The sequence below is a fragment of the Juglans microcarpa x Juglans regia genome, chromosome 1D (genome assembly GCF_004785595.1).
Source record: "Juglans microcarpa x Juglans regia isolate MS1-56 chromosome 1D, Jm3101_v1.0, whole genome shotgun sequence".
In the NCBI taxonomy this organism is placed as follows: Eukaryota; Viridiplantae; Streptophyta; class Magnoliopsida; order Fagales; family Juglandaceae; genus Juglans; species Juglans microcarpa x Juglans regia.
In genome coordinates this window covers 3,461,471-3,474,589 of record NC_054594.1, presented here as the reverse complement: position 1 = coordinate 3,474,589, position 13,119 = coordinate 3,461,471, and the positions used below count along the sequence as shown (strand labels likewise).

Sequence of the window (13,119 nt, the reverse complement as noted above, 5' to 3'; positions counted from 1 at the left end):
GTCTACTATTTATTGATGATATGTTATTTTTATTTAATTCCATTTCCTTTTTTTTCTAGATGGAAACGATTCCAGAATTATTTCCACATGATTCTACTACAGATGATGTAGAGTCAACACAGGCTACACATGGGCAAGGCATTCCTCCACTCCCACCCAATGTAAGTGTTAATACTACACAGAGTGGTAGTGGTAGACATAGGTCAATGGTTTGGGATCACTTTACAAAAATACCAAAATGTGATCCAAGTAAACCTAGGGCTGCATGTAATTACTGTGGTGCTTCGTATGCATGTGATACAAAGACCAACGGTACAAAGTCCATGAAGTATCATATTGAAAAACAATGTAAGAAATGTCCATTGAGACAGACAGATAAGTCTCAAACTACTCTCGGTTGGAAGGCGGGTGTAGGAAGTGTTAGTGGGGAATTTGTGCCCATATCATTTAGTGTTGAGGCTTGCAGACAAGCCTTAGCAGAAATGATTATTCTTGATGAGTTGCCCTTTAGGTTCATTGAAGGGGAGGGTTTTAAGAAGTTTATGTTCATTGTTTGCCCTAAGTGGGTCGGGATTCCATCTCGTGTTACGGTTGCGAATGATTGTTTTAGTGTGTATATGAGGAAAAAAAGTAAGCTGAGAAGTGCTCTTCAAGGGCAACAAGTTTCCCTCACCACGGATACATGGACATCCGTGCAAAACCTCAACTATATGTGTCTCACTGCACACTTTATTGATGATACTTGGAAACTATACAAAAGAATTCTTTCTTTTTGTTTGGTTGAGAATCACAAGGGTGATACACTTGGTAGAGCCATAGAGATGTGCTTGCATGATTGGGGGAAACCGAAAATACTTACAATCACACTTGATAATGCAAGTTCTAATAATGGAGCAATTTCTTATTTGAAGAAAAAAACCAAGTATAGGAAGGACACTGTTTTGGAACATGAATTCTTGCATGTTCGGTGTTGTGCCCACATTCTAAACTTAATTGTCCGTGAGGGGTTGAGGGAATTTGATGAGTCTATTGTGAAGGTGGGATGTGTTGTGAAATATGTTAAGTCATCACCTCAAAGGTGGACTACATTTAAGAAGTGTATTGGGTTGGACGAAATTGCAAGTAAAAGTGGCATTTGTTTAGATGTACCAACTAGGTGGAACTCCACCTATCTTATGTTGGAGGGGGCTTTAAAATTTTGAAAAGCTTTTGAACGGTTGGAAGAAGAAGATTCGGGATTCCTTAGTAGTGTTGGAGACGATGATGTCAATGATGATGAAATTAGTGATATAGTGAATTAGAGAACATCAAAGAAGTTACGGCCTCCCAATAATAATGATTGGGAGAAGGTAAAGTTGTTTGTAAGGTTTATTGAACTATTTCATGATGCAACTTTATCTTTTTCGAGGAATCAATATGTAACTTGCAACTCTTTCTTTCTGGAGTTAGTTAAAATATCTGATGCAATTGAAGTGAAGTGTGAAATAGGAAGCCCTGTGGTAGGATTAATGACCACAAATATGAAGAAAAATTTTGAAAAATATTGGGGCGACTTAGATAATATGAATATGTTGTTGTTTGTTGGAATTATTCTCGATCCTCGGTATAAGATGCGATATTTTGACTTTGCATTGGAATGCATGTATGCCAATGACCCCACAAAAGGGGTTGATTTGAGTTGGAATGTGAAAAATGCTTTAACCCGCATGTATGAGGCATACACTGATAATGACGGAGGCAACAATTTTGATTTACAACAGCAGCGCACAAGTCCCCCACGTGAAGAAGTAAATTCTACAGATGGTAGTGGTAGTGGTAGTGGTAGAGTTGATAGGACGGCAGAAAGAATGGCCATATTCAAGCAGCGGTTACAGTCGGAAAACACTTTAGGGAGCAAGAATAAGGTTGATAGATACCTAGCTGAAAGTTGTGAGGAGGCGTTCCCAAGTTTTGACATTCTTATTTGGTGGAAGGTTAATTCAGTTAGATATCGTGTACTTTTAAAAGTTGCACGAGATGTATTCGCAATACCGGTATCTACAGTGGCCTCTGAATCTACATTTAGCACGGCAGGTCGTGTCCTTGATCCTTTTCGAAGTAGTTTATCTCCGATGATAGTTGAGGCTCTCATTTGTACACAGAATTGGCTTCGTTCTTCTTCTATACCAATCAACCTTAAGACTTTAATGAATGAGGTGTAGGATTTTGAAAGGCAGTTGGGTATGTTTCTTACTTACTTCATTTTATAACTTTTTTTTTTATAAGTACATCATTTTATAACTTTTATGAGCTATAATACTATATGTTATGTAAATTTATATAATTTGTTTTATTTCTTTATTGTATAGAACTTGTTCGGGACGGTGACAATTCTATGGAGGCTGCAAATACAATGTCTACAACCAATGCAAGTTAATGAGGTGAATCTATTTTAGCTTGTTAGTTTTCAATTTTCACTTTTGCTATTTCCTAATAATTTCTTTGTTTACACTTTACAGAGTACTGTGAAAACTGAAAAGTATGCCAAGCCAAAAGATGTAGGAAGCTATGGCTTATGAGCTGTCAGGAGAAGAATTATCTTTATTGTAATTTGTATTTAGAGCTTTTAATTTTTCAGTTATTTGGGAATTGTATAATTTTTAATTTTCATTATAATTTATCTATGCTTGGGAATGATTTTTTTTTTTTTCCTTTCTTACTTTTAGAAGCCAAATCTGCTTGGAATGTTATTTCAATTTTCTTTCACTATCTAGTATAATTTTTAGTTTAACCATGTTTAAATTGTTTGGAATTTTTGGATGGATTAGTAGTAAGAAAATCAAGTAGCTATTCCTTTTTTAAAGTTTTTTATGGATATAGACAAAATTTATTTTTTGTACTAAAACATTTTATTCAAATTTATTCACTGTAATTTAGTTAGCATATTGCTTGGCAACACAAGTATTATTAATTTATTATATTGACAATTTTTTTATGATTATTTTTATTTTCCCTTTAAGTTCTTTCGTATTTTTTGGCTTCAAATTGGATAAATTGTTAGTGGGCTTTCACGATTGAGCCGAAAAAACAGAGGAATAAGATTGGGCTTTTGGCACCATTGGGCCGAAAAAACAGAGGAAGAAGATTGGGCTTTTGGCCCATCTGGTTAGGATTGGACCGCATAGGACCGACCAGACCGGACCGGACCGAATTGGACCGGACCGGACCGGTCCTTCTGCCTATTCGGTCCGGTCCAGGGTGAAAAAACCCTGGACCGAATTAGTCTGGTCCAGTCCATAACACCTCCTTCAGACTTACCGGACCGGACCGAATTCACCCCTAATAAGCAATGGCAGAAAGTTGTCCCTGAGACAAGGACGAAATCGATTTCTGAATTTGAAAAACCCTAGGTCCATTCTTTTGAAAGAATCATTCCTTTAAATTGGTCCAAATCTGAAAAGCAATGGTAAAATACAGTAAAATACAGTACACTAGGAATGATTTCAGGAGAAAATGAGTCAAGTAGCCAAGAAATAACTATGTTATTACAAAGTAACCATGAAGAAAAAAGTTAATCGGTGAAATCTGGTTTAGGAATCGTACCATCCAAAGAACCCTAACTTATTTTTCGCAAAGAGGGCCATAGCCATCGAACGAGACCAGGTGTGATAGTTGTCTCCAAGCAAGAGTTGCATGACCAGAACAACATCGGGGTTATCACTGGGATGGAGGAAGAAGTGGCTCACAGCATCTTGAGAGGAAGAAGAGGAATTCTGAACAACCGTCGCCATGAGGGGAGAAAGAACACAAACTCTAGAAATCAAGATACGTCTGATACCATATAAAGATTGAGAAACCTAGAAGGTTCTTGTATTCATGAATACCGAAACTGCTCAAATGTCAAAGTAAGTAAAAATAAAACTATTACAAGTATTTATACTAAAAGCTAAAATAAATCAGCCTAAAGAATACAAAGAAAATGTAAAGTATAAAATAAAATACAAGTACACATGTAAAAGTACTATTTTACAGCTTAATACCTCCCATCAATCATTGCTTTATTCATTAAGAGTAATCCAAGTGTAACTAATGCATGTTTGGACACAGAATCAATTTCATCTTATCTCATTATTATAATTTTTTTAATTTCTCACACAAAATATAATAAACAATTCAACTTTTTTCAAATTCTAAAATAATAATAATATTAAAAAATAATATTCTAATAATATTTTATTCAACTTTCATCTAAAACCATCTTATTTGATCTCACTATCCAAACAGGTCCTAAAAGATGGATATAAAGCCTATACCAAAGGGAAATACTCTAGCTATAAATGAATTACATAAAAAAATTCTACAAATTGATGTGGCTTGATGTGATTTGTTAGATTGTAAAGCTACTTTTATGAAATCATGTCAGTTTGTGAGATTGTTTTGTGTAATTATTTTGTGGATGTAGCATTACTTGACTTCGTTAGTAAATTGATTAAATCATTTATTTTGGTTATTTCAACTGATAATGTAATATATTAAATACTTATATATTTACTATATATTGTGCATTGATGGATAGAATGATCAAGAAAACTAATCCACAATTTTGAAAGGAAAGTCCAAAACTTTGAAGTGCATTGATGGCCTGATTAGGGGTGAAAACCGACTCCATCGGAGCAGTTTTGGGACAAAACCGACGCCGACCGATGCAACATTTTTGGGTGAGGAAACCGGCCGAAACCGATTGATGGAGAGGAGAAAAACCGGTCGTCTCGACACTGGCAGTTCTCTAGTAGTTCACGGTCGATTCATCGGCGAGCTTCGTCTGAGAGAGTGTATGTTGCAGAGGAGGGAGAGAGAGAGAGAGAGAGAGAGAGAGAGAGAGAGAGATGAGACCACGGCTCTAGGAAGAAGAAGATTGATGAAGAAGATGACCTAATTTCGAAACGACACCGGCGTCGTTCTACTTAATTTTTTTTTTAATACGTTATGAATAAAACGACGCCGTTTGTTTAATACCAAACGATGTCATTTCAATTGTGTTTAAAACGACGTCGTTCCGCTTAAACTTAAGTAGAATGACGTTGTTTTGAGTACAAAATATATAAAAAAATAATAATAATAACACTTCTTTAATCGGTCGGTTCAGCAGTTTGAACCAGGTTCGAACCAACGCCAAACTGGCCAATATCAGTTTATTCTATTTTCTGCTGCACTTCAACCGGTTCTCCACCGGTTTCGGCCGGCTCTGAGCTCCGACGACCAGTCTGAGTCGGTTTAAGTCAATTTCTCGACTTCTTATACAGCCCTAGGCCTGATGTGTATGATCCGATTCTTCATATAAAAGCCTGGATTCATGTGGTGCGTGTTTGCATGGCCCGTGGCACTATGATGCAACGGGGAACTTGCACTTGGCACTTGGCATTTATGCATTGTCACGAATCTAAAATGGAAATTAAGGCTCTTTGAATATAGAAATAGTTTTATCTCATTTTATCTTATCTCATTTCATCAATATAATTTTTTAAAATTTACACACAAAATATAATAAATAATTTAATTTTTTCAAATTCTAAAACAATAATAATATTAAAAAATAATATTCTAATAATATTTTAATCAATTTTCATAAAAAACTATCTCATCTCATTTCACTATCCAAACTTTGCCTAAGACTTGTCTACAATTGAGTACATACACGAAACAAAATAGAAAAGTAACTGTTTTTAATTAACTGTTGGATTGCATATAATTCAAACCCAGACATTATGATCCACAATGCACATTATGGTCAACATTAAGCGAAATTTGATGACTATTAAGAGAGGTTCATGGCCATTTATATGCCACCATTAATTTGGGTTATATATATATAAATATATATATATATATATATGTGGTCAAATTGAAGTTGAAATTCTTGAACATACTATTTTAGACTAACGAAATTGAGGGTTTCATTGTATCATGAGAATAATTTTACTTAAACGGTATAGTACTGCTTAGAAATAGAATAAAATATATGGTAAATAAATTGCCGTTATGTTCGAGTCTTGAAATCCAAAATATATATTTTCTATTTTTGTGATTTTCTATTTTTTCTATCGTATTTAAGAGTAAGAATATATATATAGAGAGAGAGAGAGAGAGAGAGGGGGGGGGGGGGGCGGGGGAATTATACTTTTTTCTTCAAACTACCCCTAGTTTTAATATTTAAAAAAAACACTAAAATAAATGTATTTCGATTCAATTTTAGGTAGGATATTTCACATTATAATTGTTTTTGGTAATGGTGGCAAATACCAAATAAAAGTAACATTTAGATGAATACTCTACTAACTCAATTCTTTCTTCATTAATCATTGTTGCAACAATCTTATATATACTAACTTCTCAAAAAAAAAAAAAAAAAAAAGGAAACATTTGTGGGGTTGGACCCTTGGCCTTGCCATGCAAGGATTGAGCATAATAATTATGGGTGGATACGATTGAAAGGTGGAGGGGATCAATACCTTCTTAAACAAAAACAAAAAAAATAGAAAGTCGTGGGAAGTAAATATAAGTCTATCCCACGTCATTATAAGACAATAACACCTCAGAATATATGCTATCCAATGGGGACATGAGACCCACCTCTAAACAGAGTGGAACATGTTGTTTTACAAACACAATCACATAGATTAATACTTCTTCGATTTTTTCCCCCAATAGATTATAGGGTTTCTTCAATTTTATTCTAGCATCACTTTAATACTACAAATTTGCTTGGTGAAGAGCAATATGGAAGAAAAAGGAAAAGGAGATCAAAGAATGGGGGTTGCTGAATAAAAGCATATAGAATAACCCTTGATTTGATTCTCTAAATTTTGAGGTTGCTTTTTGTGTTGGTTTCATTAACTGTGTTAGCAAAATCCAGTCAATCAGGATTTATAATCAACACCATATTTAGATTATCCTCGCGATCTTATTTTCTAATTAAGATCTATTCTAAATTATTGAAATAACTGAATGGTTCGATATAAAAAGAGATAGACACAACATGTTTAAAACGTTCATGTGGGGTTCATTATCTAAAAATCTTATCCAAATTAACTACATTAAATATTGTAAGACTCACTTGATATTTCTATGATCTCAATCCATCTTGCTCATCCAATCTGACCCTCTTTAGTCTTTATTATAAGTAAATACGTAAGATTTTTGTAAAAATTCCCGTCCTTTGACGACTCATGAGGCGTAAAGGTTTTGGCATAAATGCAAATATTCGAACCTCTTTTATTATTGATCTGGATGTACATGATATATGGAATTCAAGTTGCTGAATTATTGGGTCGATATCAAACTTTGCATGAATGCATGACTCATTATCCATATATATATATATATATATGCAGTTGATTTGCCCAATATATTGTGCTTGGAATAATATCAATAATTGCAGCCAATCAAATTAAAATATAAAAAAAAAATATCACCACCTACAATGATAATGCTAATAATAAATGTATAGCCGAAATCACATGCAACATGATATGGCTACGTCAGCTACTTAGTTATGCCAGCTCATGATGAAGTTGGTGTTGGCAGCTAGCTGGCCGTCCATGCATGCTGAGTGGGATTATCAATATACATAATTTTAAATTTCAAATTAAAATATTACTGCATACAGCTTTCATTGTGTGCCTTTTAAATTTATGACCTACGTACGATTTAACCATTTCATGATGTTTTATTTAGATCCAAGATAAGCATGTACACATGATGTTTTGGACGTGTGATAGAGATGTATCAAATATACATAGTAAACAAATTAAGTACTTCAAAGCACGTGGAAAACATTTAATTTGAACATTAATATATCTTTGATATATTTGGTTAGATATCTATATTTCCATAAACAAGGTATAAGACGTGCCCTGCTCAAATAATTGATTAAACTATTAATCAATGTGTTTTTATCAAATTAAGTTATATTTAGAAAAAAACAATATTATTTCTAGATTATTTTGTCATCCCAAGTATATACATTATACACGTGGATGATACTTCGTGTCACAGCAATATATGAAACTAAAGAAAATAAAGTTTACGATAAAGACTATATTATTATTATTTAGTTTATTTATTTAGTCACACTTACTTACCGTTTAGGTATTAATTTGATGTGATACGTTAAATTATAAAATTATTTTTATTATAAAGTATATCTAACATATCATATGAAATTATATCAATTTGTAAATTTATTTTTATAGAATTTTATTGTAATTGTAACACTTCTTAAATTAAAATTTAAAAAACATCAAAACATATTAAGACAGTAATGTTTTCTATATTTATCGTCGGAAATTTCGTGAAAATAAAAAAGCAAAAAACAAAATTTGTTTTTAGGAGATATATCATGTGATAGAATAGGTAAGTGAGAGAACATGCATATGTGGCGACACGTTTGCGTGAATGGAAGACCCGTTTCTTTTCCCGTCTCGCGTCCCCCTTTTCTCGCACTCTTTTTCTTCCCTTTTTGTTACAACTCTCTTATGAAGATAACGATGTGTCCTCCTCCGGACACGTGTTACCATCACGATGCTTAGGCCTGCCCCTTGATCGTTGTTCGTACGTTCGATGCATCCGACGGTCGATGACGAATACCCGGTCACTGAAGTCTAAACCTCATCCATCCACGTGTAGGGTGGTTTAGTTGAAACTCTCAACTCGTGAACCACGGTCCTTTTTAGTTTCTACCACAACACGATATGTTGAATCCGAACATCTCCGTGCGAATTGGGAATATTTCAATTGCCGTTTTAATTTAAAAAAAAAAACGATAAACACTGTCATTTTTTATAATATTTTATATAATAATATTTAAAAAAATATATATTTCTATAAAATACATTATAAAATTAACATCATTTTATAAAAATATTCTTATTTTATAATAACTATTGTAAAATATGTTTATAGATACTATTACTCTAATTTTAAAGTAACTTTAATTGTCTTCTAAAAAGGAGACCTTCTGCATGCATAAAAGTCAACGTTGTTGACGTGTTTAATATCGTCAAATGCCTCGTATATTTTTATAATTATTATTATTTCATATAATTTAATGATTAAATTTTTTTAAAATTTTTACATAAAATAAAATAAATAATTTAACTTTTTCAAATCTTAAAATAAAAATAATATTAAAAAAATATATTCTAATAATATTTTATTTAACTTTATTTCAACTCATTTTATCTTATCTCATATTATCTATAAAATCAAACAAATCAACTTTTATTTTAACTTATTTTATCTATAAACAAACAAGATGAGTTTTTTAGTTTAAGGTTATAGGAGGCGTTAACGGGTGTGAAACGTGTTCATAGCACTGTGTGTAAAGTAAACCATTTATTTTATTGATATAATAAGACTTAATTTGCAAGATATTTTAATTTTAAACTTTTAAAATAAATCAAATTTTGTTTTGTCAATTAAATGGAGTGTGTTTTGTATGCTGACTTTTAAATAGATTTTTTTTTCCAAAAAATATGTAGCTTGTAATTAATTAAATTAATTAAATTTTTTTATACTTTTCTACTATAAAGAAGCTTTTTTTTAGTATTTTAGAAGCTCAGAGAGATATATAATATACAGGCCTTATTATAATTAGAAAAACACTCAATTCACAATATTAATTATAAAACCCTTTTTATTTTCTGTAAAGTTTTCTTATTTTATAAATTTTTAATCCATTTTATTTTTATTAAAATATTTATATTTTTTATAAAAAATAATATTTACAATCTTAAGATTTAGAAATCTTTTAAAAAGAGATAAACTTAAAATATATATAAAAATATTATCTTTTTAATAATAATCAAACTTTACTTCTTTTGAAAGAAAATGCGGAAACTTGATCGAATATGCCTAAACGTAGGAGCATAAGTACCGAACCAATTCCCCTTCAGTCGTTCGTAACGGCACGATGTCGAAATTCTCCTCGATGTCGGTCTGATCTCGAGATATCACGGTATTTTACGTAACTATTTTTAAAATTTGTTTTTTTATTTTGTGAAGAAATAATTTTCTGAGCTTTCGTCGTGATCCCTACATGCAAATGGGACAGCTCGGGTTGCTATATAAGGGAGCCAAGGAATTTCCTATTCGTCCAATCCAATCCGGCAATACACCGTCGTTCTTTCTCTCTGACTACTGCCTTCTCTGCATCAATGGCGTTCAGGAAGACTCCAGCTCAGCGCCTCTTAAACATTACCAAGCCCTCCACCCAAACCCTCGCCAATTGTCGCGTTTCTTCCTCCTCCGTTGGCCGGACCCGGTTCCCTCCCGATCGGGTCCAAACCACCATTGATCCTGATCCCGGAGACAACAGCATTTTCCGCCGCTTCCTTCACAAGCGTGCGGCTTTCCAGCCGGAGCTCCGGTCCCTTCCCATCGGGGAGAACCTGATGGCGAAGCTGAAATCCTTGGGCATTGCCCAGGACCGTATCCGACTGGACTGCCTGAGCCCTCCGCCGGGGATAAGTACGGCGGGGAGTTCGGAAGTGACGGATGGCCTGACGGTCGAGGACGCGAGGAAGTTGTTGAGGGTAGCGCAGTTGGATAGGGTGAAGGCGAGGCTGAGGGATATCCAGAAAACCTGGATACCTTACTCAGACTTTGTTCGGGTCTGCAGAGAAGGCTGCTCGGATTTGGATCAGGGCCTCCGGTTATCCAAGGTGCTTGACGAGTCCGGTACCGTTATCGTCTTGGGAAACGTTGTGATCATCAGGCCTGAGCAGGTAAAAATTCCTTCTTTCCCTATTCCCCCCTTTTCCATTGCTATATTCCTCGAAACTTGAAATTCTTCATATATTTTTCTGGGATTATTCTCTTTCTGTGTGCTTTTACAGATAAAAGGTTAATAATTTAGGGATGGGTTCTGAAGGGTGATAGATTCAGATAACGAAATCATTTTTATGGTTTTTAGTTTGTTTAATTTTGGGGACTACCGAAAACTGATATGGTTTTTTCTATGAATCTTTTTTTGTTTTTCGACAGGAAAACGAAACTATGTTGTTACACGCCAGATCTAAAACGTGTAAAGGGTTCCACGTTTGAGATGGGTCTTGAAGGACCATAAAAGCCCTTCAGTTTCTTCAGTGACAAAGTTTGGGAAAAACTAAGGTCGAGGGATCAAACCCCATGACCCTACCCTCTCCGGAATTCAGCCAATAAATAAGTAAATATATAGAAATTAAAATGAAAAAAAAAAATTGGGAAAATATGGGAATAATTGGGGAGAGGAAAAAAAATCATTCAGGACTAGTAATTTAAATGAGTAAGCGAGTTTCTGGAAGGGGAGAATAGAGAGTGAAGAATGAAAAGGGATATTCTGGTTTTATTTAGATTTTAGTTCAAGGGGTAGAAAAGGGAAGGGCAAGGAAGGTCACCTCCAGCCTTTAGGTTGGTGGGTCGGTTTTGTGAGTTTTGTCTAGTATTAAAGATATTTGGTGTTGGTTTTTTCCATGGAGTCTCATGAATTTTCGATTAGCTCTTTAGAGAAAAAGTTGGGATTCTTTAGAGTTGAGCAAAACCATAAGAATTCTGCTAGTGTTTTCTGTTTGTGTTCACCCATGGAACTTGATTCCAAGGAGCCCCAATGCCGATTGAGAATACTAATTTTGACTCTTTGAGGTTCAAAAAAAGGTGTCAATCTTTTCATGCACTTGGGGCTTAAATTTTAGCTGTAGTCGTTTTTTGAGTCTTGTGTGGTGGACTACTAAAGCTCGACTCTGATATAACATTAGTAACTTAGGTTGAGTCGTGCTTTACCCAAACGTTTCAAAATCTTTGATTACAGGTAGCAAAAGCCATCCAAAGCCTTATTCCTCTCCCCGGAGCCAATCCAAACGACCCAAGTCTGGAACGACAGGAGCTGGAAGAGATGCATCTGCAGAAGGCAGCCATCGACAGAAAGGCCGATGCCTTGGTGCGCCGGGAACTCTGGTGCGGGCTGGGGTTCCTAATGGTGCAAACAGCCGGGTTCATGAGGCTCACATTTTGGGAGCTTTCATGGGATGTCATGGAGCCCATTTGCTTCTATTTGACATCCATGTACTGCATGGCTGGCTATGCGTTTTTCCTCAGGACCTCCAAAGAGCCCTCTTTTGAAGGGTTCTATCAGAGCAGGTTTACTGTAAAGCAGAAGCGCCTCATGGAGTTTCACAATTTTGACATTGCAAGGTACAATGAGCTCCGGAGAGCTGCTTGTCCAAATTCTTCTTCTTCTTCTTCTTCAGAGTATGCAGCATCTTCAGCTGCTTCAATGTTCAGTAATGATGGAAAGATTCACTTTGGTGGTCTAAATCAATAACTTGGAGAAATATGGAATAAAGTCTTAAGCCAACACCCCTCCCTTCCCTTCCCTTCCCTTGTTTCTCCCTCTCCCTCTCTTTCCCCAGATGTGTAACCCAAAATATAGAGCGGCTTTCTATAAACATAATGTTGAGTGTTAGTGGTTTTTTCCCCTTAAATTGTCTTTGAAGGCAAACCCCTAAAATCATTTTGAATGAATTATACTCAGATTTCATAATGGAGAATTTCTTCTGAGATATGTCTATGGAATATGGCTGATTTAATCCGAGTCCTTTCCAACTTGGACCCAAAGTTCTGTGGTGCATTTGGGTGGCTGCCGGCTGGATTGGGGAGAGGTGAATTGGATTTCCGTCTTTAAAATTTTAATCTTCTGTTTGGATCGTATTGTAAAATAAAGTTTGGACCAAATTTTAATTCTTCAAAATAATGAATTTAATTACATTAAAGGAAAGTAAATCATGACATTGATTTGAAATTTAAATTTAAATTCTTTTACTCAAGAGGCAAAACTCGATTGAAATTTGGAATTAATAAAAAATGGCAGCATATGTACTTAATTTTAGACACGTTAAGATACAACATAACAGAAACATTTAAAGCTACCAAAAAAAAAAAAATGTACTGTCTTAACTCAATTGAGATTCATTCTAATTTTTTTCCCAAATTAAATGGCTAATATAAGAGCACTGGTATTGTTTTAGCGAAATGCCAGTGATAATCATATTTTGAACAATGTCCACTACATTTATGCTACATTAGATTAGATAAACACAATTCATT

The 13,119-nt window shown here is 34.4% G+C and overlaps 1 protein-coding gene across 1 annotated transcript; it reads left to right on the top strand.

Annotated features, from left to right (window-relative positions):
• Positions 1-10,079: 10,079 nt before the first annotated feature.
• On the top strand, positions 10,080-12,556 carry LOC121268368 (calcium uniporter protein 2, mitochondrial-like). Its single transcript, XM_041172610.1, has 2 exons — positions 10,080-10,763; positions 11,825-12,556. The coding sequence occupies exons 1-2, from the start codon at positions 10,194-10,196 to the stop codon at positions 12,335-12,337; spliced, it is 1,083 nt and encodes a 360-aa protein (XP_041028544.1). The 5' UTR covers positions 10,080-10,193; the 3' UTR covers positions 12,338-12,556.
• The last annotated feature ends 563 nt before the right edge of the window (positions 12,557-13,119 follow it).

Coding starts and splice junctions, on each gene's coding strand:
- LOC121268368 (XM_041172610.1), top strand. CDS start 10,194: ATGGCGTTCAGGAAGACTCCAGCTCAGCGCCTCTTAAACATTACCAAG. Junction 10,764..11,824: donor TGATCATCAGGCCTGAGCAG/GTAAAAATTCCT, acceptor CTTTGATTACAG/GTAGCAAAAGCCATCCAAAG.